At 37.4% G+C, this 26,587-nt stretch overlaps 1 protein-coding gene across 3 annotated transcripts; it reads right to left on the bottom strand.

Annotated features, from left to right (window-relative positions):
* Positions 1-4,088: 4,088 nt before the first annotated feature.
* On the bottom strand, positions 4,089-25,299 carry LOC128615212 (sodium- and chloride-dependent GABA transporter 2). 3 transcript variants are annotated; one of them, XM_053637094.1, is made up of 17 exons: positions 25,013-25,299; positions 22,223-23,684; positions 19,899-20,098; positions 18,125-18,259; positions 15,900-16,040; positions 15,503-15,581; positions 15,272-15,404; positions 15,023-15,157; positions 14,639-14,742; positions 13,140-13,264; positions 12,929-13,041; positions 12,697-12,834; positions 12,350-12,452; positions 8,739-8,839; positions 8,518-8,655; positions 7,934-8,104; positions 4,089-6,769 (listed from the first exon to the last, which is right to left on the bottom strand). In XM_053637094.1, exons 2-17 carry the CDS (start codon positions 22,303-22,305, stop codon positions 6,728-6,730), a joined length of 1,941 nt encoding a protein of 646 aa, XP_053493069.1. In that variant the 5' UTR covers positions 22,306-23,684; positions 25,013-25,299; the 3' UTR covers positions 4,089-6,727. The 3 variants fall into 3 exon arrangements, with proteins under 3 accessions (XP_053493069.1, XP_053493070.1, XP_053493071.1); XM_053637095.1 differs by lacking the exon at positions 22,223-23,684 and having other exon boundaries at positions 25,013-25,296; XM_053637096.1 differs by lacking the exon at positions 8,518-8,655 and having other exon boundaries at positions 25,013-25,293.
* Between the last annotated feature and the right edge of the window lie 1,288 nt (positions 25,300-26,587).

Here is a 26,587-nt window from a genome sequence, read left to right as displayed (position 1 = left end):
GCTTTGAATCTCTATGTCTGGCATCTCCTGGTGTCAGGTGTCAATCAGGATCTTGGACTGTATTCACAAAGAATCTTTTTAAGAGGGGAAATTCTTAAAAATGGGCATGTTAATTATAATATCGATACTTAACACAGTACCAGGCACCAGGCACATATGTACAGATCCACACATACTGTAGGGGCGTAGACAATCCACCTACCTGCATATTCACATTTTAGGGTTGGGAGGAAACCACACAGACAGTAACCCCTGGCTCAGGATCAAACTGGGGACCTTGGAGCTGTGATGCTGCAACTATATATGTTCAACACCACTATGCCACCGTTGTAAGATAACTCTTAGTCAATAGAGGGCAGTAACTCCACAATCCGGAGAAAAAATGTTTAGTCAGTAGAGGGCAGTATCTCCACAATCTGGAGAAAAATACTGGCTGTCATGCAAATGTCTCCTCAAGCAAATTCAGACAACTGCAGACTTCCTCATTTCTATTCTATTTTTCCCCCCCTTTTTATTAGATTTTTCTCATTTTTAATGAAACAGTTATCTTGGAAATATTTTTTGACAATATTATCTTTAATATTAATATCACTATTGAATGAGAAATTTCTGAGACTACTTTTTGTATATTGCAGCCTTTTAAAGTGCTTTTTTTTGTCCATTAATTTAGGCACTACTGTTAAATTAACACAGTGTTGATAAAACCTCAAACAGAATACTCAATATTAAAACTGCTTTCTAGCTGATGAAGAATCATTATCACAGCATTTGCATGGTATGATATACTGCCTACTGTCAAGCTTATCAAACGACAAAAGCATATCTTTTGGACTCTTAAAACAAGTTATAAATTGTTGGAGAATAAAGTACCTTTTATTACATAACAGTGTTACCATATACACCATACTACATGAAAGACAGTTTAATGTAATGCACTGGAGATATCGGCAGGGCCCATATGCATAAAGCCATGCAGAGTACAATTTTAGTCTTAAGTGTGAAACATTTAAGAATAAGTGTGATTTCGAAAGGTTCCTAAATGATAAGTCTAGGTCTCAGCTCCTAAATTATTTAAGAGTGCTGGAGAGGTATCCTAACCTAGTTAGGAGTAACAAGATGGCAGCAGAGAGGTGGAGACCAGATACTTTCCAACAAAGAAAAAATTATGATGACAGGGAGTTGATAAAACGATACAGGCTTCATCGTAAAGGTATTCTTTTTGTTACTGACCTAGTAAGAAATTCAATAACTTCTCGCACTCTACGAAACAACGCTCGAAATGAAAGTAATAATGACTCTGCATTTTTTGGTGACTGGAAAAATGCAGCAGTGCACCAGAGATGACTTGGGCCCTTCACAGTCCACAATAAGCAGGATCTTAAATACAACTATTGCACTAACCACACCAAACATGATAAGGCAGTTATTGACTTCAATACGGCATCATACGGCAAAAGCAAACTATTTTTATGAGGATTGTTGGCTTCCCCGGAGATGTTGGCGCCATAGATGGAACTCATGTTCGCATCACTGCTCCAACTGTAGATGAGGAGACATACATGAATAGAAAAGGATTCCACAACATCAATGTCCAAGTTGTGTTTGATGCCAAATACAAGATTCTGGATCTTGTGTTTTGTTTCGATTTTTATAAAATTTTATCTGCACTTGCATCTGTCTTCGCCTCCATCACCTGACACCAACTTACATTTTGGGTGAGTAAAACTGGTTGACAATAAAGAACAATGTACAAATTTGTCATCACAACATTTTATTGACACAAAACACACGTACAATCATTGAGCATTCTTTAATCTGTTCAGTTGTGTGTAATAGTGTTTGGGTAAATTACTCAAAAAAGTAATCCACTACAGATTACTAATTACTACTTTAAAATTGTAATCTGATTACATTACTGATTACTGCGTGTAAAAAGTAATCAGATTATTAATTACTTTACCTTCATGTTACTTTCAAAACCTATCAAACCTACAAAAATACACTACAAAGTGAAACTCATAGTTCTTTCAGTCATTTTAACACACAGTGTATGACATGATCAGAAAAAGTTGGATTTATCATAAAACTTGCCTGGGGTGTTGTCACTGTTTGTAGGACTACCAGACGGATAAAATAGAAAACTTTTCTAACTAGGCTAGTTTGGTGTCACTAGCCAAAGGGAGACACAACTAAGCTATCATTGTATGGGTTTAACTGCTACAGTGCCATGCAAAGTACGTTATCTTTCCTTATGCTCTGCTCATATCATGTTCACGTAAACTGGAACTCATATAAACATTTACATACCTTGTTTTCCTTCTCAGCATCAGAGGATGTTACTGTTTCAGATTCAACTCCTTCACTGGTCTAAAAAAACAGTCCTCACACTGACTGTAAGCTAGCGTTGGCAGAAGTGAGAGACTGTCAGTCAATAAGACACAAGTGCTTCCATGTATTTTCCTGTAAACCCTGTCTGATTGGTCTAACCTCCATCCGTTCACTGAAGATATAAAGTTCCAGGTGGTCTTCTTTTACCGAAGTTCAGTTACGTAGTGACAAACCGCTCCAAGTGGAGAATTATTCGGGGCTAAAGAAAAAAATAAACGTGATTTATTTTAAAAATACATTTTACTTAATACTGTTTTCTTAACAATAAATTTGTAACACAAATAACAATGTTACTGACATCAGTTACTTTGTAACACATTACACCCAACTCTGGTAATACTCACTTTGCCCTTCCAGCAACTTCATTTGTAATTTGAGCTTTTTTGTTTTAAGAGACTCAATGTCATCCAGAGGGGCTGTGTTCTGTGCAAACCCTGTCTTGTAAGACAGAAGGCTCATAAAACAGTGCAAATGTGTTTATTCAATCTAATGTATTTATTTCATGTCCATAGATTAAAGTAACCAATGTCACGTTATATATATATATATATATATAAAAAAAAGCAAACATATTACACATACTATTTTCTTCATACCATCCTTGTAACGCCTTCAGTTTGAGCAGTGCAGGTCCTGGGGCATCTGCAATGCCACAAATGGATGGGTTAGCCATTCCCAATATCTCCTCAACTATCTCAGTGATCTCAGACAGTGTACATGGAGGGCCTCCACCTATTTGACACCAAGAATTAAGCTACTCACCACATGTAAACAACAACTTAATATAAAAAAAGGATGTTTAGTAAGCCTAAAATGAAATGTACCAGTGGTTTGTGTGCTTTTTGTATGCTGCAATTCCCTTGTGTACTGCTGCCAAAACATTGTACCAGCTTATCTGGCAATCCTCTGCAGAACATCTTGTCTGATGAAATGCTGCATTTACAGTGATTGCAATGTCAGGCCATGCATTTCTTTTTGTCTTTACTTGTTAAAGTTGGGCTGAATTGTCCTCTTATCATCTCCTTCCATTTAAGGACTGACTGCACTAGAAGAACACTATCTTCCTTGGATCAGTTTGGTTTTCTTTTTAAATCATTTTTAAAATTTTTATACGCAAGCAACTTCGATCTTTTTATATACAGCTGTGAGTGCATGTTAGAATTATTTATAGAATTCCTTAAATAGAATCACGTTTCATGTGCAGATGTGGCCAGAGCAATAAACTGTAATGTCTCTAATGTAAGACACCTAAAACAGTGCTACAGGGAGACAGGAAGGATAGCTGATCATCCTTGTAGTGGCAAACCACAGGTGAACATGTCCCGCCCCCCCCGCCAAATTATTATTTTTTCCCCATTATTTGCTTGAAATAAAAGCAGTTTAATGTGAGAGGACGTTTCTTATTTTTGCCGAGTATACAAAATACAAAAAACTCTGAATTTCATGTCAGTATTCCAAAGATTGTATTTTTCACTCAAGTTGTCAATAATATAATTTATAATGACAATTGTTGCATTAAATTAGAAAAGAAAGCAAATAGAAACATTTTCATTAGTTTTCTCAGACTTTTAGATTCACTGTACACATAGCAAGGCACTTATATAATGTGAAGATTTAATGATAAGAATACAAGTTGATATTGTGTAAGGTGTATTCCATAATGCTGTAAAACATTAGTAGCTTTGAATGAATCTGGACTGTTGGAGAATAAAAGTACCTTTAATAACATAACAGTGTTACCATATACACCATACTACAGTTTAATGCACCGCTACCTGATTTAGATCAATACAAAACTCTACAATAATGTAAAACTATAATATATTGCAGCATAGTAAAGTAAATAGCATAAGAACCATCATTACACAAAATCTGAATACTAAATGGACATCTAAACATGACTGACATTTAACATGTTAGCAATCATGTACATCACAATTTACAACAAATATTTATTAACACCACCTATTTTTTTCAAAAACATTTCTAAGATTGAATGTTTCAAAAATAATTCCATATGGTCATGTAGTTATAAAAAATTCCACACACATACATTTTAATATAGAAAAAAATAAAATAAAAGTCATCTTTCCAGTTAGAATGCATGGTGATGAATCACACTGGCCACCTTGTGTTACATTTCTCATGTGCTTTTAGATGAGCTACAAGGATGTGAACTAGGACAGTGAAATTTCCAATGTGCAATCAACAACAAAAGCGATCAACACCTAGCTAGACTTCTCACAATTCTATATTCTACTTCTATAATTTAAGATCAACAAAAGACATTTACAGTACACTTCTCAGCCTCCAGCACCAAACAATACTGCCTAAAATGTGTTCTTGTGCCATTATAAACAATATTTTTTAAAAAAAAAGTGTCATACAGTTCACACAATTTAGGGTGGATCTGGTGGCGCAGTGTGAGCTTTTCTCAATGGGCCACTGATTTCAATGCTTCCTACTTTGTGTAGGGTAAACTATAGTTCCAAAATGATTTGGTGTTATTTTGTGAAATTAGGATCAGAAGTTTCATCATCTGCATTGTATTGTTTGAAGTGGGGGCCATTTTCAAATCCTCAGTGTTTCTAAATCATATCCAGCTTCTGCATGTTCAAAAGTAATCTGATAATCCATCTTTCACAATATGGGACCTTTAAAGCTTACTTTGCATGATGCCAAATTGTACTGATGCTTTACGAGTTCTGAACAAGTAACATTTAAAAGTTGCATATCAATACACTGTATTATATAGTTATTCAATGATAAAATTGATCACACTCTGTTCATAAAATGAATAGCTATGCTGTTCTCTAAATTTGTAGACAATCAACATTTTTCAAATTATGACCCAAAACAGAGGAACAAGAAACTATATAAAAATGAGGTAAAACAACTTCTGAATTTGAATCTTTATGTGAGAAAACAATTCTCAATAAAGATTAGTAAGCACCATGATTGCCAAATATGGCTGGAATTCTTTTGTGAAATCAGTGCATTATCTGTCTGGAATTGTTGATTTATTACTGCAGATGTTCTGCTTTTTTTTTTTTTGCAACTGGTTATACAGATTCTTTGAACAAAGTGGAGTGTGGAAATCAAGTAGAACCAAGTTAGGATACAAAAGGCACTTTGAATCTCATTAATATTGCTATTTACTTTCCTGTCACTGAGTAGATGATTAAAGAGCTCTTAACTCTTACAGAGCAGAAGGTTTTGTTATAGGAACTTCAGATTTGTAAATGTAAATAAAAATGTACAGATATGTAGAGTACTTTTTGCAATTATAAACTGTGATCTGTAAATATAAAAGCTATTTTATATTTGTAAAAATCACATATTGTAAAGAAAAACAAAAATCTATAGTGAAAGATCATAATGCTAAGAAGTTTGTTAACTTTATTTTAACACTGATCTTATTATTAATGAATTAATGAGTATTTACCAAAACCCCTCTCAACCAGGATAGCATGTAAAGTAGTTCATTTACTAACAAGTAACTTGACTAAGTACTTCACGAGATACTTCTCTATTTGGATCTTGAGTGAAGTTCTAATTCAACAAGGGCATCATGCATACACATTCATATGCTCAACAACACACATTCTTTGCTACACTGTTTGATATCAAGATGAATTGTTTTCAACAAACGCAGCCCTAGTCAGCAAAATGCAGCACAATTTATGAAACATAATTTTTGAGAAACTGTTATCAGTAATAGGAGACAAATAGCAAAACATTGCTATCAAGAAGAGATGCCATGGCAATATACTTGAAACACACAAAAATACAGGTCCACAGTTTAAGGTGTACAATCTTTTAACTGGTTTTCATGTACTGCATGATTTCACTTTCAAATGTATATGTAATAAACGATATTGCTTTGTTTTGCCAAAGGAATGATTACAGTAAAAACAGTCATTCATTTTATAATGACTGAAGCCAAATAATCTTCTCCAATACGATTATTTGAGAATGTAAATCACATACTATGTGCTTATAATGGTCTTCTTCTCCTTCTGATACATTCTTATGACGTGTGCACTCACGCCTACCGACCCCTTATTGATTTTATTTGCAAAATGTACTCTACACAGTTACAAATAGTGATATCTACAATTCATGTTTCTTTTTTACAGACTGACAGTTACAATGATTAAAGTGTGCATATCTACACCAACTTCACAGCATTTCTAGTTGAGGAAAGGCCAAAGGCCAATATAAAAGTGCATTTTTGACATATGCATGGTTGACTTAACTATTGCCCTTTGTGCTTCAGGGATGTTCTTGACGGTGCAATAAAGCAAGAAATCCTCCATAGCTTCCAGTTGCATAGTGTTTACCTAAGGTCACTTGCTGGGGTGCAGAGAGCACGTAGTCTCTAAGGAAGGTCAAATATTATAAGAAGTCAAAAGATTTCAAATGTACAAAGAACCAGGCAGGTTATTGTACACACATACAAAAGTTATTGCTATTTTAGCTGTCTACCGCCGTGTATTGGAGTTGAAATTAAATAATTAATTTAATTTTATATAATACTTTCAGCTTGAAGTTATTTACATCCAGATTGGATGAAAGGCGTAGGAATTACAGCTCTTTTATATGCGGGTCCCCCAGATTTTAAGGGACCAGACGTAATTGGACAATTGCCTGCTCAGCTGTCCCGTGGCCAGGTGTGTTTTATTCCCGCATTATTTTACTTACAATTAAGCATATGAAAATATCTAGAGTTAAAGTGTGGCATTGAGGTAAACCGTCTGTATTTACATTCATGAAAGTGTCTCTTAATTGTAGACTTTGACAATGATAAACACACCATCTCCAGAGTGTTCTTGAATTGAAGGAGTTTTTCTTCAACAAGGAAAGAATTCTGCATTCATTCATTTTAGTTGAATTCCATGATCTTCCAGGCCTTTTGGTGTTGCTGAGCTTGCCAGTGCATTCCTTCTTTTAATGATGTACCAAATTGTTGAGTTGGCTACATCTAAAAGTTTCTGCTATCTCTCAGATAGGTCCGTTTTGTTTTTTTTCGGCCTAACGATGGCCTCCTTCACTTGCATCGACACCTCTTTGGACCGCATACTGAGAGTTCCAATGAAAAGCTACCAAGTGCAAATTCAACACTTGGAATCAACTACAGATCTTTTATCTACCCAATTTGCCATGAAATAACAAGGAAACATCCCACACCTGACCAGGAGATTGCTAACTCTAGCAGTCAATTGTCCAATTACTTTTGAGCCTGTGAAAATGGAGGTGCTATGTAAAAAATGGCTGTAATTCCTAAACAGTTAACACAATATTTCTGTGAAACCCCTTTAATTACAGCTGAAGGTCTACACTTTAAATCACATCTTGATTGCTTCATTTCAAATCCATTATGGACCTGACTGTATATATAAATCTAATTATTACAACATGAACAAAAAAATCTGGAATGGCAGAAAAATGCCAGTAAAAGGCTTACATTTCAGTTTTGTTCTTTTAGATTTAAGTACCACTTTTAGCAGTAAATCATGCAGCATTCTGTCCGAGTGGTACATACCTGTCTCAGCGAGCCACTAGAAGTGAGCAGCACATAGATCATCCAAAGAGGAACCAACAAAGTTGAAGAGAGTGTGAACCACCAACCAATAGCATAGCCCCACCAGGGGTATTCAATAACATTGTTAAACTTCAGAGGAGTGAATTTGATCAGAGAGAAGACAAATGTACCCTAAAGACAAAAAGATGCATGTAAAAAAAAACAAAAAACAAACAAAAAAAAAAACCTTCAATGGTTCTTTAAGAGTTCATTCAAATTATTACAAGTTCCAAAAAAAGGATGTATTTGGAAACCTTTCTTGTAGGGATACTTTGTTGTAGAATAATCAAAAAAGAGTGCAAGACTGCATATGCAATTTATAAATTTGTACAATTTTATAATCTTTACAATTAACACGAAACACAAATGTAGTATTTTAACAACAAAACATTATGCGAATAAGTCTGGATCCAGTAACGGGTCCTGTAACTTAAATGGCGCACTTATATAGCGATTTTTATACAAAGCGCTTTACATGGTGTCTCATTCGCCCATTTACTCACACACCAATGGTAGCAGAGCTGCCATGCAAGGCGCTAACTTGCCATCGGGAGCAACTTGGGGTTCAGTGTCTTGCCCAAGGACACTTCGGCATATGGAGTCATGCGGGCCGGGAATCGAACTGCCAACCCTACGATTAGTGGACAACCCGCTCTACCACCTGAGCCACAGCCGCCCCGTAACTTTCATAGGATCGTAATAAGTCATGTCAGAATTACAAACTTATAAAAAGTAAGAACCTACATTCTGTAACACAGATACTCACGGCGCAGAATAGAGGGGTGAGGTACTTCCAGCCATACTTTATTAAGAACATTGGCTTATAGCCAATCATGTCCTCGATGTTATCATAAAGACGATCAGCACCTACAAGAAATGGATAGTACTTTTAAAACTTATTTAACATGTTCCTCAAAACTATGGCAATCATAAAGAGACTGCACACACACACACACACGGTCCCTAGTTCTCAAAGTGGAGTCTGAGGACCCCCAGGGGTCTGTGATGTATATCGAGGGGGTCCCTAATGTATTACTTTTATTAAAATCGCATGACACTGGTTGAGATTACTAGTCAGATCAACTAGTATTATGGTTATTATTTAGTTATCATAGTTATAACTCTATGACTTGTCACATGAAATAAAAGGGGTTTATCTAGTTAAGGAATAAAAATCTCTAGTGGCTCAAAAAAAATAAAATGCAGATAATGAGAATATATAATTGCCCTATTGTAACATCAAATTTGCACTGTATATAAGATCCTTTGAAATTATTTGACCCTTGAAAAAGTTTGAGAATCCCTGATGTATGCAGCATTCATATATGTCCAAAAGTATTCAGAAACTGCTTCTAGAAAGTGAATTTGGCTCATTAGCCTAAAGTTTTTGGTTTTTTTTTTTTTTTATTTTAGAGCCATGCCCACACAGCCCACAAAATAGTTTTTTTTTACCATGCTGAAATGCCAAATAGTGGAAACCACTGTTAAAGAAGTGACTGAAAATATAATGATAACCAATTGTGATCACTAAGGGTAAAAAACATTTAAAAGGTTGATGCACACTCATTGGTGACACAGCTGTTAAACAGTTTGCACAGCTATGTAATCTCCAAGAACGCCCCTTTTTAGTAATCTAGCTCATCACATTTCAGCATTAACCTGCAAACAATGCCATTATAAAAGCAAAAACATCTAATGGCACAACTCTACTGGGGGGATGACATGCCCAAACCCAGAGGTTTAGACCACAGTATGCAGTGTGTAAAAATCAACTGAAATAACTGCCTCTGGAAAAAAATGACAGAAGCAGGAATACACTTGACAGTCTGGTGAAACCTTGAATTTTGTGAATACCTGGAGAACACTGCATGCCTGAATATGCAAAGGACTGACAAGGAATGCTTTTAATGGTTTGCGATTCATTTCTACGTGTTTTGTTTCTCCCATTATGTGGTGACTATTACATTCACTCTCTATATATGTCAGAGATTTTAAACTCTGTTCATGGAGGTTGTTTCAATTAAGAAACTGGCACTCATCAGTCTACATACAAGATCCATCTTACAGAATCGGCTATTTTGCCTTGAATACCTCTCATTTGGCACTCTTAAAGTAAATGCAAGTAGTACTGAAACTAAGATGCAGGGTAAGCTAGATCAGTGGTTTTCAAAGTGGGGGCCGCCAGGGGGCGCTTCAACAACTTGGTGTCAAAAACAAATAAATACATTTTTTTTTTTTTCCAGACAACCCCACATGCACAATCAATTCCTAATGTAATGTAAAGATGTAATTATTAATAAAAAAATTGGGATATATTCAGAAGTCTGTATTTTTAATATGCGTTTTAAAGACATCTTGCAAAAGGGGGGCCTCGGTCAAATGTTAATGCCATTTGGGGGGCCTAGCCCTGGAAAAGTTTGGGAACCCCTGGGCTAGATGACTGATGTCTGGTTTTTAGATGTGCGTGTTAAAACTGCTGCAAAACAGCATTCAAAACAACCATATTAATCAGTCAGAACTTATGTTTTAACTTTAGAGAATAACTACCGAGATGCCAGCTAGCATACTTGCAATACATCTACGTACAGTGGGGGAAATGAGTATTAGATGCATCAACATTTTTTTCAGTAAATATATTTCCATTGAGGCTATTCACATGAAATTTTCACCAGACTTTGGTATTAGCTCAAGAAATCTGGAAATGTAAAGAATTCACAACATTAAAGTCCATAAATAAAATTATGTGTAATAAAGCGGAATGACACAGGAAAAAATTATTGAACAGACTAAGAAAAAACAGTTCTGCAAGAGAAGGTAAGGCAAGGAACCAGCTGAAATCTGTAAGTAATTATACCCCCTATCTGTGCAAATTAATATCAGCTGGGTTAGTAAATTGATGGTCTATAAAAAGGCTTTCCATTACCAAGGTGTTACACAAGAAACATCTCATGATGGGTAAAAGCAAAGAGCTCTCCCAAGACCTTCACAACCTTATTGTTGCAAAAAAGTTGCAATTGATGGAATCAGATACAGACGCATTTTACAACTTCTGAATCCTCCAGTAAGCACCATTGGGGCCATTATCCGCAAGTGGAAGCAGCATCACTGTCATCAACCAGCCACGGACAGGCACTCCTCGCAAGATTTCTGACCAGGGAGTTAGAATAGTCAGAAGAGTAGCCCAAGAGCCAAGGACCACTCAGAAAGAGCTCCAGAAACACTTGGAGGCAGCAGGTACCATCGTCACAGAGAAAACAATAGGCAATGCAGTCCACCGCCATGACCTTCATGTACGCTCACCCCGCAAGACTCCATTACTAAAGAAAAGGCATGTCGAAGCTCGTTTAAAGTTTGCTACAACACATTTGGACAAGCCTATGAAATACTGGGAGAGTGTAGTCTGGTCAGACGAGAGCAAAATTGAACTTTCTGGCTGTTATACTACACACCATGTTTGGAGAAGAAATGGCATTGCACATTACCCTAAAAACATTATACCAACAGTGAAGTTTGGAGGTGGAAACATCATGGTGTGGGGCTGCGTTTCATCACATGGTACTGGAAGACTTCATATAATTGAAGGAACGATGAATGGAGCCCTTTACTGGAAGATTCTTGAGAAGAACCTGCTGCCATCCACCAGGATGAGAGATGGATTGACCTTCCAGCAGGACAACGATCCAAAGCATACAGCAAAGGAAACTCTCAATTGGTTTCAGAGAAAAAAAAAAAAATCAAGGCGCTAGAATGGCCCAGTCAATCACCTGACTTGAATCCAATTGAACAAGATTTAAAGGCAATATGTTTAGAAGAATGGCCCAGAATCACACCTGATTACTGTGGCCCATTAATTTCTTCATACAGGAAGCATCTTGGAGCTGTCATTACAAACAAATACTTCTCCACCAAGTATTAAATAAATTTCAGTTAGTGTGTTCAATACATTTTTCCTGCGTCATTACACTGTATTACACATTGCTTTATTTATGGACTTGAATGTTGTGAATTCTTGAGTTAATGCTGATGTCTGGTGTAAATTTTATGTAAATAGCCACATTGCAAATATATTTACTGAAAAAAAAAAAAAAAAAAAAAAAAGTTGACGCGTCCAAAACGCCGTCTCACCTGTACTTCAGATTTCTGCCACACCAGATTTTGTCTTGCTGTGTGTTACAGGACCAGCAAAGCTCAAATAAACACGAGTGTAGCCACTGTGGTAGTTTTAGCCAAGATTTGTGCTAGATGCTTTGGGTTTAGTTCACACCAAGCAACCGCAATAAGTAGGGAAGACATCTTTACAATACTTCGTTTATAAGGATCCCTTTCACAAAGGTATACGTAACTCAAAACTGTAAATGTGTTATGTAGAGTACTCACCATACACCCACCCTATACATACTGACTGCAGAATGGCAAATAACAGAAGTGTCATCCCACTGCAGCAATAATAATCAAACAACTGGAAAATATACAAGCCACCCTAGAGGATGAAAGAGTAAGAATAAGGAAAAGGCATTACGGCAAAGGATATGCTTTTTATAGGCAAAAAAAAAAAAAGAAGTGATACAATTCACTTTCATATTGATCTAACGTCACTACAATGTGCTTTTATATTGACTGTTAAAATATAATATTAAGGGTTTTACAAGAAGCCTACATTGTGTTTAAAAAGGAAAGGTAATTTCAAGATGGCTTCTCAGCCCAGGGTAGGAATGATTAATCACCTCCGTTACCATAACCAGGCCAATCAAGAAACACCCAAAACAAATGATGAGCAGGAATCCTTTGCGGCGATGACCAAAGAGGAAGAATGAGGGGTACATGTCGGTTACAGCAGTCATCAGTGCCTCCAAACAGACAAACTGTAAAGAGGAGTGTTAGACAGAACAAAAGTGCTTATTTGAATTTAAACCATGGTAAGATGTGCATAGGGCTTTCTTCCCCTCCCCCACTCACCTCACTGTCCAGTCCAAGTAGAATAATCATAAGGAAGAAACAAATAGCCCATAGTTGTGGAAGAGGCATCATTGCAACTGCCCTGGGGTATGCAATGAAGGCCAACCCTGGACCTGGGGAAGAAACTTCATTTTTCACACTTTGCACAACACATCAAACCTCCTGGCTATGTGTACTGGTTGGAACTTAGATTTGTTAGATCTTCAGTCACCTGACTCTGCCACTTTTGAGATGTCTGTCTCCTGCTCATAGGCCATGAAACCCAGCACAGAGAAGATGGCAAAGCCTGCCACAAAACTGGTCCCACTGTTCAACAGGCACAGATAAATACAGTCCCTGGAAAGATACATATATCACACTCATTTTTATTATATTATATTACATTATATTATATTATATTATATTATATTACATTATATTACATTATATTATATTATATTATATGAATATAAAATATATATAAAGTATACACACAATCAAAATTATTCAACCCCTTCATGGCAAGCATCTTTAGTACTTAGTAAAGCACCCATTTGCTGTTATGACCTGCTACAAACGAGATGCATAGCTTCTGGCAGCGTTCCTGAGGAATCGTAGCCCATTCCTCATTAGCAATGGCCTCCAGTTCAGTAATATTCTTGGGTTTGTGTGTTGCAACCTCCTTCTTCAAATCCCAACAGAGATGTTCTATGGTGTTCAAGTCAGGTGACTGTGATGGCCCTGTAGAATCTTCCAGGACTTCTTCTGCAACCAAGCCTTGGTTGAACTTGAGGTATGCTTGGGATCACTGTCCTGTTGGAAAGTCCAATGACGCCCAAGCTTCAGCTTCCTCACAGACGGCATGGTGTTTTCTCCTAGGATTTCCTGACACTTCAATGAATCCATCTTGCTTTCCACATGCTGCAGGTTTCCAGTGCCAGAGGATGCAAAGCAGCCCCAGAGCATCACCGAGCCACCACCATGCTTGACTGTGGACAGAGTGTTCTTTCTTCATTCTTCTTCCTCCAGACATACCGCTGATCCATTATGCCGAAAAGTTCCAATTTTGTTTAATCGCTCCAGAGAACAGAATCCCAAAACCTCTGTGGCTTATTTATACGATTTTGAGCCAAATTTTCTTGTGCTGTTGGGTCAGTAGTGGTGTACATCTTGGAATTCTGGCATGGAAACCTTCTGAACTTAGTGCACGCCATACTGTGCTCAATGAAACCTCAGTGCCTGTTGCCACCAAGTCTTGCTGCAGGTCTTTTGCAGTCACTTGAGGGTTTTTGCACAACCAGCCTTCTCAGAAATTTGGTTGCAGCCATTGATAGCTTCCTTTTTCTGCACACGTCAGGGTATTTCATGTATTTTCTGCCCCTAGGTATTTGCCCCAGTTCAGGTATTTCATGTGTTCCAGCGCAAGCACACCTGGTGCAACTAATGAAGCCCTTGATTAAGTGTTGTGTTTGAGACAACACCTGTTTTGCATATTTGTGCTGTTGTGAGAGATTCTATTCATGGGATTGAATAATTTTGAAACCGGAGAAGTTTGGGGAAACCACTCGAATCATTTGTTGTTTAGAAATATTTCAATTGCTTTTGTTTGGTTTGTTCATTGCAAACAGCTGAAAGTCTGTAAATTTTGACAATAAACCTGATTTGCAATGGGGGATGAATAATTTTGATTGCAACTGTGTATATATTTTCCTATAAGCTTAGTTCACTCACTTGTAGCAGTTATTATTGTACTTGTTGTAGCTTCCCAGAGCAGTGAGGCACCCAATGCAGAGAGCGTAGGAGTAAAAAATCTGCGTTCCAGCATCCATCCACACCTACATACCATGAAAGAAAGAGCCTTCAGTACTCACTGACCATCTGACAGCAACAGCTGCAAACTCTTTATTGATTCAATAAATCCCTAATCATTAAGTGTTAATTTTATGTACATTTGGAGTCCACAACCTTCTTATTCATAACTTTCCACAAACATGCAACTATAACAACAATGCTCTTTTTTATGAAATGTTAATTGCTGATAAGAGTAAGCGAGGGATATATTTGTGTTCTTCTCCATCCAGTGCATTTGCTCGCTAACTCAACATCTCCACATACCTGTGGGTCTGTGAGGCGTGTAGGATCTGGATAGAGGTAAAAAATGATGCCATCGACAGCTCCAGGCAGCGTAAGTCCACGCACCAAAAGCACTGCCAATATTACATAAGGAAAGGTAGCAGTGAAATAGACCACCTGAGAAAGTAAGAGATATCTCTCTGTCAAACTAAGTAAAAAAAACATGCCACAAATTTATAAGATTATAAACGAACATCTGAATTTTCTGAAAATGTGTAATGAGACTCTCACCTTGCCTGTAGACTTCACTCCCTTCCACACACAGAAGTAGCAGATGATCCAAGCCAAGAGGAGACACAGAGCCAGCTCCCACCTCACATTGCCCAGCTCCTGTATACTACCTGTGAGATTTAGCACTCTCCTCCTGGGAAACACAAACCATATTTGAGCGATGACTTTCTGATGCATGTAATAATGCAATAATAGATTTTTTTTTCAAACTACAGTTTAAAAACAACTCACTCCCAGAATTCTTTAACAGGTGAAGTTGCATTCTCTGGTATAGTAGAGTTATGCATTTTCTCAAATTCAGTGCATGTTTCTGTTGAGGAGAGAAGATACAGCTAAACATTCATGACGTTTTTCCTAATACAGCACAAAAACTCAACATCAGATACAACACTTTTCACACTTATTATAGAAATAGTTGGCAGACGGCTAATGTTGGTGGAACATACATTGATAAACTGACAAATCTGTAGTGAAATAACATGATAATCATGACCAGGATCGTTGCTGAATCCTGTTTAAGAAAAAAAAACTTAAATTGCCAACTCTTAATACAGCCCACAGTTATTTTATTAGTTACCGTTATTAGTTACATTAATTATGAGTGTTACATGTTAATAATATAAAATACCGGTATTCCATGTATTGCTGCAGGTAGCCCATGGCACCTCAGCGCTAAAGGAAGAAAAAAGATAGAAGAATGCCCAGGCCAAAATGACGATGTAGTAGATGCTGGAGTACAACACGACCACCTGAGTTCCATAACCCAATCCTACAAAAAGAAGAAAAAAAATGCATCATCTGACATTTTCCCCAATACCCTACATATAGTTTAGATTCAGTGGTGCTTGAAAGTTTGTGAACCCTTTAGAATGTTCTATATTTCTGCAAAAATATGACCTTAAACATAATCAGATTCTCACTCAAGTCCTAAAAGTAGACAAAGAGAACCCAATTAAACAAATGAGACAAAATATTATACTTGGTCATTTATTTATTGAGGAAAATGATCCAATAGCACATATGTGGCTAGCTAAAGTATGTGAACCTCTAGGATTAGCAATTCATTTGAAGGTGAAATTATAGTCAGGTGATTTCAATAAATGGGATGACAATCAGGTGTGACTTTACCCCACTTTATTTAAAGAACAGGGATCTATCAAAGTCTGCTCTTTACAACACATGTTTGTGGAAGTGTATCATGGCAGTTTTTTGAGGACCTCAGAAAAAGAGTTGTTGATGCTGGAAAAGGTTACAAAACCATCTATAAAAAAAAAAAAAAAGTGTTTGGACTCCACCAATCCACAGTCAGGCACACTGTGTACAAATGGAGGAAATTCAAGATCATTGTTACCCTCCCCAGGAGTGGTTGACCAACAAAGATCATGAGGTCACAAAAGGAGCCAGGGTAACTCCTAAGCAACTAAAAGCCTCTCTCACAATGGTTAATGTTAATGTTCATGAGTTCATCAGGTAAACGCTGATCAACAAAAGCTGCGCAAGGTGTGTTGCAAGAAGAAAGTCACTGCTCTTAAAAAAAAAACAAAAACAAAACAAACAAACAAACAAAAAAACATTGCCGCCTGTCTGAATTTGCTAAAGATCATGTGGATAAACCAGAAGGCTACTGGAAGAATGTTTTGTGGATGGATGAGACCAAAATAGATTTTTTTTGGTTTACATGAGAAGTGTTATGTTTGGAGAAAAGAAAACTGCATTCCAGCATAAGAACCTTATCCCATCTGTGAAACAAAGGGGTGATAGTACCATGGTTTGGGCCTGTTTTGCTGCATCTGGGTCAGGACAGCTTGCAATCATTGACTGAACAACAAATTCTGAATTATACCAGTGAATTCTAAAAGGAAATGTCAGGACATCAGTTCATGAAATGAATCTCAAGAGAAAGTGAGGCATGCAGTAAGACAACAACCCTAAGCACACACATCGCTCTACCAAAGAGTAGTTAAAGACGACTAAATAGAATATTTTTTTTTTTAAATGCGGTGGAAAGACCTGAAGCAACAGTTCATTTAGGAAACCCAACAACATCTCAGAATTGAAACTGTTCTGTACTGAGGAATGGGCTAAAATTCCTCAAAGCTGATGTGCAGGACTGATTAACAGAACAAGAAACATTTAGTTGCAGTTATTGCTGCACAAGGGGGTCACACTAGATACTATGGTTCACATACTTTTGCCACTCATATATAATATAGGATAATTTAGATAGATTAAATAGACTACCACCAAATAATATCTGCAGTGATGGTCATATGGTGTTCTTATCTACTGATGAACTGATTAGAGGAGTGATGATAAATTGTGCATAGAATTGGCCTATCATAGCAATTGTACACTTACACTTAGCACCTCTACAAAGAGTCTTCAATCTCATCCACAGTGTGGCTGCAGGCATTCATTCCAACCAAATCAGCGCCACGCCTGCTCATTGACTAAAGACAAAGACCAGCAAGTACAGTCAGGTGTGGCTCCTGCATGGTTTGATTGAAAACCTGCCGCCATGTGCATTTCTTTGTAGATAAGATTCCCTGATATATGTTAGTGTGTTACTATATGTTAAATCAATAAACTTAAAGTCATCAAGTTGATGACTGAAAAATAGTACACACTTAAAAGGTGCTCACATATACCTTTTAATACATTAGAATATGCATTTAGATTGTATTTTCAATCCATTAAAATTACAATATCCTGCAAGACTGTTTTGGACCACTGCAGATATCTTAGTAATAATTAGAACAAAATTTCTTCGACATCTACAGTTTTTGTAGGCCTTGAAATAAAAGGCCATTAATTCCATAGGTAAGGAAAAGCTGTAAAGGTATAAAGGCTCACCTTCAAACAAGGGGCAAATTTTCCTCCAGCAGGTGATGCTACCCTGACTGGTGTACTGACCCAATGATATTTCCATGAGAAACAGTGGAATGCCACAGGCAAATAGGAAGACCAAATATGGAATGAAAAACACTCCTAAAGAACAAAAATCACAATTTTAGGAGAGGCAAATTTATTTATATAGCACATTTCATAGACAAATGCTTTTCAAAGTGCTTTACATAACTCAAAGCTAAATAAAAGATGATACTACAGACTTACTCTTATGAAAGAGATCTGTAAATAACTAAAAAGAATAAAATATAGGTAGAAACTGACAAGTTTAACGTATGGGAAAATAGAAGTGTTTCATGATTGTACTTAAAGATGGCCAAATCTGCTACAGGGTGGCGCAATCGAAAACGCATTTGCTCCATCGGTGGAGATCAGGAGTTAGAATCCTGACATTACCACAGCCATCAGTGTCTGGAAGCCAAGGGAAGAAAATTGGCAGTTTTCTCTACCCTGTCGATCACAGTGACACTAGCCAATCGTGTGATTTCATGCATGCATGAGAGGGCAGATTGGTCTTTCCCCTGAATGTTTTTATTCAATTTGGGTCAATACCTGTCTCTTAACAGGCTGCCCTGTTATACAGCATAAACAGCAGTTCAAAAAGATGCTGCTGGCCTGAAAGGAGCTTCTATATGATAGAGAAGAGCTGGCAGGTGATTGGGAATTCATAGAGGACAAAAAATGGGGGAAAAAATAGGCAAAATGTGTGTCATATCTGAGATCATCTGGAAGATGGGTCCAGCTTTTGGCACTGCTAGTTGGTATGTTCCTAGTGATATTTCAAGTAGCTCTGTAATTTTTGTTCTTTGCAATTATGTGATTTAGCCTCCCAAATCAGCCCAAGGAATTCAAAAAGGAAACAATCACACTTTGGGGTGGCTGGAGGATTCACCAACTGACAATCACGCCATGCCGCATACCACCTGCGTACATCGCCACAAATGCCCAACCAATAGAAACCGACAATGAGGTGGAAAAGCATTTTCTTGCAGGAAATGACCTAGTCTCTGTTTTTCCACTAGGAGGCAAAAGAGAGCAATAAACTCAGGTCCATAAATAAAGTTACTGACAAAATGTGCTAATAATAGGCGATTCTTCATTAGTAAGCTAAAAATGTGACGGTCTCTTTCCAAAAGGACAAATTCAGAGGTTCCACAGCCAAGGACTTGGGGGTGATAACACTTACGCAATCAACAATGCAACTTTTACATTTTTTATTTATGACTAAAGATTTCCCCCCACTTTTTTGTCTTGCCAACTTGAAATTGGACTAAGTGTAATGTGCCATGTTACCTAAGATGGAGTTTTACCCCCTTAGTCTAAGATTATTTTATGATCTATGGTGTCAAATGCAGTACTGAGATTAAGTAACACCAGCACTGGTGTCTTGCCAAAGATGGTTCACACAGATATAATTTAAAACCTTTTATAAGTGCGGTCTATCTTCTGTAATGTGACTGAAAGCCCAAATATAAATTTAGACATGTGTGTGGATCAAATATTTTAAGGAGACCCTTTATCAGTGCTAAAGACAAAAGTTCAGTACTTCACAGCTGTTAGTGTAGAAGTGTCCACAAATGGGAATTAATTTATTAATTAAATAAAAACATATATGATTTATTTGAAGTATGTATTATACACATATAAAGGAACTACTCTCTGATTTCCTGTTGATGAGAATATTGCACACACAAAAAAAAAGCTCATTCTGTACACTTACCTCCTCCATTCTTGTAGCACAAGTATGGGAACCTCCACACATTTCCTAGACCGATGATTTGCCCAGCAACAGCCAGGAGAAATTCAACTTTATTTGACCACTGGCCTCTCTCTTGAGTTTTTCCCTTTATATGAACTTTTCCTGATTCCGGACAAGACAATTTTAACTGCACCTCTGGATCATAGTTCATCTCCATATCACTGAAAGAAGGTAAAATGTTAGATTTCTCCATTATGGCTACACAACCATACAAATTAAAACAAAATAAAGAAAAGAAAGGCCCCAGTGACTGAACTCTCTCAGGTTGCAATCATTTCATGCTTTTTAGCTGGAGTGATCCCTTTTAGCTGTTCAGTTCCCTTTATGGAAAAGCCAGTGTTGAATAAAACTCCACAAAAGTTAATATTAACTTGGGGGATGTCTGAAGACGTCAGTGGATAATGCTACTGTAATTAAGCCATGAACAAACCTTCTGTCTTTATAAGTCGCTCCCTACACTAAGATTATTGTCCCCGTGAACAGCTTTAAATAAGAAACTATTCATCATAATTTTTCTTAGATTTAAGAAAGGTCTTTGACACTACATCTAAATATTTGTAATAAATGCTGTTTTATGTAAAGAGTCTATTCAGTAACACACACTGCCTGCTAACCCAATTACACCCTGATTTAGCAGTGTGTGTTTTTGGAGTTTAGACTCCAAGGCAAACATTCAACAAGAAAACAGCACAGAATTTGAGGTGTACAGATTTTTTTATAGCACTGCAAAACACAGCAATATGACCTTTGCCTTTATATTATCATAATTTTAATATAGATTATGGAGACAATCATAAAGCCAGAGGCCAGCTTGTCCAACTCCTTAAACATCTTTTATAAGTCAAATAGATAGCTTCTTCTTGAACTTCAGCACCCACTGCACTTTGTTAATTATTCATTCGTAGTCAAACTGTATATTATTTCTTAACAGATTTCTGTTTTTAAATAGACTGTACTCAGATTTCATTTCAAACAAAACCTTGACGATGTGTAATCCGTGTTATGATGTTATATGTTCCACTGATATGTAACATGTAAATATCTGGCAGTTGTGGGTCTAGATAATTTGCTTGGCTTACAGCCACACAATATTTTAACACTTAATTACACCAAGTTTCCATTTAATTGTTTGTACCTTTGGAAACAAAACCGTATGTTTACACTGTAGGAACATTAGTAGCGTTTCTCTAACAAGCCGAGTCATGAGTCGGCCTTAACTATTCACTATCACCAGACTATTTTCCCATTTCCCCCTCTCTGCAATCACCCACTCTATCAGCGGCACTCGATGACTATGTTTACATGGGCAGCAGTTATCTAATTATTGACCTTATTCTGAATAAGACAATATTGCGATTAAGGTGTTTACAGGAGTCGCTTTTAGAATACTCCTTTTCGGTTACAGAAGCAGCCGTGCTCTCGTTTGCCGTCAAAAGGTTGAGCACTGCCGTTTGTGTATTTGTCCCGTCACAAAATGCGATGAAAACTCCCACACGACATTAATAGTGTGATTAAGGTGTGTACATGTCTATAATGCACATCAATAATGCGACTAAAACAGGAATATGCCACACTTCTTCATTTGATTTGTGTTTACTTCGAATATGAGTTTCGTCAGATTAAGGTCATCAATAATTGCTGTTTACATGGTAGTTTCTTAATCAGAGCATTGTCTTAATCGGGTTAATATCGGATTATTGTACCGACTGTTGCAGAATATAATAAACAAAAAAAAAAAACAAAAAAAAAAACACTATACACATACCAACAGAAACCAACAGGAGAACCAGCACAACATGGGAGGAATAATGATAAATGTTGATCCTACTCCTGCTTTCACACCTATTTGCCGACTCAGAAGAAAAATGTATACGTTTTGTTTTGCTGCTATTGGGATTGGTTTGACACTGCACATAATTAAATGAACCAAAAAAGTAAAAACACATTGGCTGAGGGTGTGTATGTCTAAAAACATTAGCTATTTAATTTATCTGAAAGAATTCTTTCATTTATCAGAAATATGGTGACAGAAAAAGTTAATCAAACCTTTGCCTGTGCACATAGAGATCACAAACCCCAATTATAGATAATTGTATAAATATCTAGTCAAAAACATTGCATACTGCATCCACTGTTTATATTCTCTTTTTGTTTGATGGCCCAAATATCCAGCACAATTCACATTTCTGCAGTTCTACAGTTCTGTCCTTTGACTCAGTTTGCACCTTGTGAATCAGTTCTCTCACCTGCAAAATGCTGCACACAATCCAAAATGCATGGCATACCTGTTCAATTCCTGCCGTTGGGTTGATTCAAAGTCTAAACGTCTTCTCAATACAGCTGAATTGGATTTGGTCCACAACTTCATATAACTAGTATGTCCTCACATGCCCAAAGGAACCACACCCGATGGAAACACCCCCAATGGAAACACACCAGAGTTTTAATTAAAAAGACTAACCACTGCATATATGTCATAGCACCCTAAGAAATTTGATATAATAACTCATAGGCTTTGCTATGAGCTGCAACTATTTTTAATCACATTTGATTGCTTTTCACTCTGGCACTGGCATGAGAGCATTCAGATCGAACGCACTCCCACTGAATGCGTGTCATGACAATTTAGAGGTTCTACAGGCCTTAAGTTACCGAGTTAGCAAACGTTATGTAATGTTAGCCAATCTTATGTAATGAATAAACAAAAATGGGAAGTGGAGATATAGGAAAATAATCCATGATGGGGTGGTGTGATGCCCAATGCAAAGCAGAGGTTCTGTAACCATTTTCTAATAACAGCAACTCCTAAAATCAGTCCGCACAGAAATTAGTTTTTTTTTGTGATTGTTGCAGCCAAAAATGCTTGTCTTTGTGGCAGCTTTTTTTTTCCCTTCCTTTTTTTAAATTTGTGATGCAACTTGTGGAGTTTCGTGCGTTTTCTGCGGAAAACTTTGTTGAATTTGCGAAATCACAAGTGCATGAAATTGTTTTGCACTGTATTTTTGCAGTGATGTTTGTTGGTAAATGAGGCTGTACTCATGAGCTGTAATCCTGTTCAACGCACATGAATCAAAGATGGCTTTGGCTGAATGTATGACATCACATGGTGCATCTTGGCCCAAATCTGCAGACAATGTGCTGTAATTGTGAAAAATTGCAAGCGCCTCTGAATATTGCGGAGTTTTTTATTTTGCGTTAATTTCTGCAGTCGTAAAATCCTGGAGGGACTGTTAAGAGTTTTAGTACTCTTATACCACAGCAATTTGATAACTATTATAACTATAATTATGATATTTATATATAATTTTATGTTTATATATAATAACATCCTCGAGACAAGTTTGTTCTCGTTATAACTTATCCTATAGCAGCTATATGCTATAGCAGCTATAAAGAGTTCTAAGAGGCATGGTAGCTTAGTGGTTAGCACGTTTGTTTTGCACTGCCCAGTTCCGGGGCTTGAATCCCATCTCAGTCCTGTATCCGTCGAGTCTGCATGTTCTCCCCGTGCTTTGGGGGTTTCCTCCGGGTACTCCGGTTTCCACCCCCAGTCCTAAAACATGTGGTGTAATCTGGTTGACATTTTCAAATTGTCCATAATGTGTGTGCAACTGTGCCCTGCGATGGGTTAGCACCGTGTCCAGAGTGTCCCCTGCCTTGTGCCCAGAGTTCCTTGGGAAAGGCTCCAGGCCTTTAAATAAATAAATGGATAGATGGATGGAAACAGTGGTTCTCTCACCAGCCTCCCTTAGTTAAAAAGACAAAAAAACAACACACAACTTGTCACTTCACCCAGAAGCCACAAATATGTCTGTCCTGAAGGCTCGCACAGACTCACCAATAGCAGAACCATTATACAAAGCACCGACACCCGAGATTCCTGCTCTGTTACGTAAACGCCTCTTAAAGGAAAGATTCACTGTTTAATTCGATAAGTACTTCTATAACTTTTTTTTAATCCGTTTATAATACTTGTATTATGTGGACCATCGACCATAGTGCGCAACAGGTTTCAACAGAAACGAGTCATTTTAACCAGATCTTTTTTTTACCAAGACACTGAACCCCAAGTTGCCCCCGATGGCAAGCTAGCGCCTTCCATGGCAGCCCTGCTACCATTAGTGTGTGTGTGTGCGTGAGAGAGAGAGAGAGAGAGAGAGAGAAAATGGGTGAATGAAACAGTGTAAAGCATTTTGTGGAACCGCTAAGTTTTGTTTCTTTTAAAGCGCTACATAACTTCATTTACCAATAAACCAACACTTTCTGATTTAAGAATTAAGCAGCACTGTGGTATAAACTATAACTACAACTACTTTATACTACAACTACTATATACTACAACTACTATAGCTTATGTGTGCTGTGGGTGATAATAGAAAGGAAATCGTATTTTGTCGATTAGTGGTTAATAGCTTTATGTAAGGTTAAATAATCACTATTAAATACTTTAATTAATGAACTAAATATTAAGGTTAAATAATACTCGACGTGTGACGCATTTCCATTATCACTTGTCATCTTATCATGAACCTCTGTCGTCTCGTTCAGTATTCACATTCGTACAGCAACAAACTAGCTGGCAGGGATTTAAATGATACTGTGGCGACTTCATAGCTTACTTGTTATCTAATGCGACACATTCGCATGTCACTGAACTGTCCGTGAAAAAAAGGGACGAGGAATTGCTCCAAACACAACTAATCACAATGTTGTATTTATAAACAGAGACTCCCCGCCCACAGTGAAAGGTACACTTTTATCAAACACTCGATTTACCAGAAATGAACCTACATGACCCTTAACAACACGCTGTTTAGATCATGTGCACTCTGTTGTCAGTTTACGTTTGATAGAGGCAATATAAAACCCAGGAAGAAACACAATGAGTAACTGTGCCGTCCCCGTGCCCTTTAGCCTAGATACTATGGGCACAGTGAGATGCACTACAATAGGCTACAATTCACTTCCTTAAGTGACGCGATGCAAAAGCAAATAACCCTAAACCTAGGCTGTATACTTAGAGCTACCTGAACAAGTGCTAAGAGTAACGAGAGAAAGCGGAAGAATCGTGCTACCTGATGGAGAAGTTTAGGAAGCCACTGTTGGACGAGTCTGGCTGGGCAAAAAAGAGCTGAAATAACAGCCGACTTCCCTTGATATATTCGCATTAGCCGCCCGTCTCTCTTTTCTGCTCTGTCCTCGAATTAGTCCATAGTCAAGGCTGCGAGAGCGGCATAACACGTGCGTCTATTTGAAGATGTGTTTGCGTTTGACGGAGGCGGGGCTTATACAGAGGGTGTGGGCTCGCCATCAGATACAGAGTGCCTTGGTCTCTGACAAAAACAAGCTATTAAAAGATATCAAACAGTTCCAATTAAATTGTTTTATAGGAATGCTCAGATATCCTGAGAAGTTGAATTTGTGTCTCAATACTTCCTTTTGGCCAGGTACCGGGTGCAAATGATAGGAAGTGGTGTACGTGAAGCGAACCTGTCACTATAGAAAGCCCAAAGGGTCAAACAGAACCTTAGGATTTATGGCTGTTATTGATATAACCAGGGTTGCCGTCCATATTGCCTAGACCCCCCTGCTGAAAAGGCTAGGTGGTCTGACCAGCTACCTGTCAAAACAGTTCTAAAAATTAAAATAACAAAGAAAGTAACACAGAAGTAAGCCAATTAGAAAATATCAAACATTAATTGACAGATTTAGTCAAGCAAAAAGGAAGCTGGAAAAATAAAACAACTGGTAAAGATAAGGGGTGTTAGCTGGACTGTTCATCATTTGGGGCTGATCTCAGATTCTTCATCAAAGTACTTCTAAATAGACATTTCCATACATTTTTGTTGCATGTGAGGGCTAATTGCTTTAAAAAAAAAAAGTGAAAATTGGACGAAAAGTTGGCTTTATCATAAAATGTGCCTCGGGTGTTATATTTGGCTGTCTAATGAGACTAGGCTAGTTTCATGTTGCTAGCCAAGTGGAGGCACAACTAAAGCTGGGTTCACACTGTATGATTTTGTACAATTAGTCCTATAATCTTAGGCCAAAATCTGTAGTCTTTGATCGGTAGTTTGACATGTTCCCCGACAGCCGATTAAAGGCCGTTGCGATCAAATTTTTTCTCCAATTAAATGCTGGCAGTGTCAGAAGATTTGAGGCATTGGCCTGTAGTGTGGCTTCTCCTACTCCATACGAGTCTTCTTGCGTGCGTCCATTTTTCGTGTCTTGACTGTCGTACAGTCTGACATTAATGACAACTGAGATCCTACAATGTGACATGGCTTACAACAGGGATCATGTTCATACAGTCTGACAAGGAACAGTCGCAAACGACTATTAAAAATCGCACATGTGCACCCGGCTTAAGCTATCATTTTATAGGTTTAGCTGCTACAGTGCCATGCAAAGTATATTAACTGTTCTTATGTTATGCTCATATCATATTCACGTAACTTGGAACTCATATAGACATGTACATGCTCTGTTTTCCTGGCTCAGCATGAGAGGATGTTAGTGTTTCAGTATCAATCCCTTTACTGGTAAAAAAAAAAATAAATAAAATCCTTGTATATCCATTTTCCCCTCACACTAAGTGACTGTGTGAGCTAGCATTTGGCAGAATTGAGACCTGTCAGCTAATAAGACAC

The sequence above is a fragment of the Ictalurus furcatus genome, chromosome 11, assembly GCF_023375685.1.
Source record: "Ictalurus furcatus strain D&B chromosome 11, Billie_1.0, whole genome shotgun sequence".
In the NCBI taxonomy this organism is placed as follows: domain Eukaryota; kingdom Metazoa; phylum Chordata; class Actinopteri; order Siluriformes; family Ictaluridae; genus Ictalurus; species Ictalurus furcatus.
This window is presented reverse-complemented; position numbering and strand designations above follow the sequence as displayed.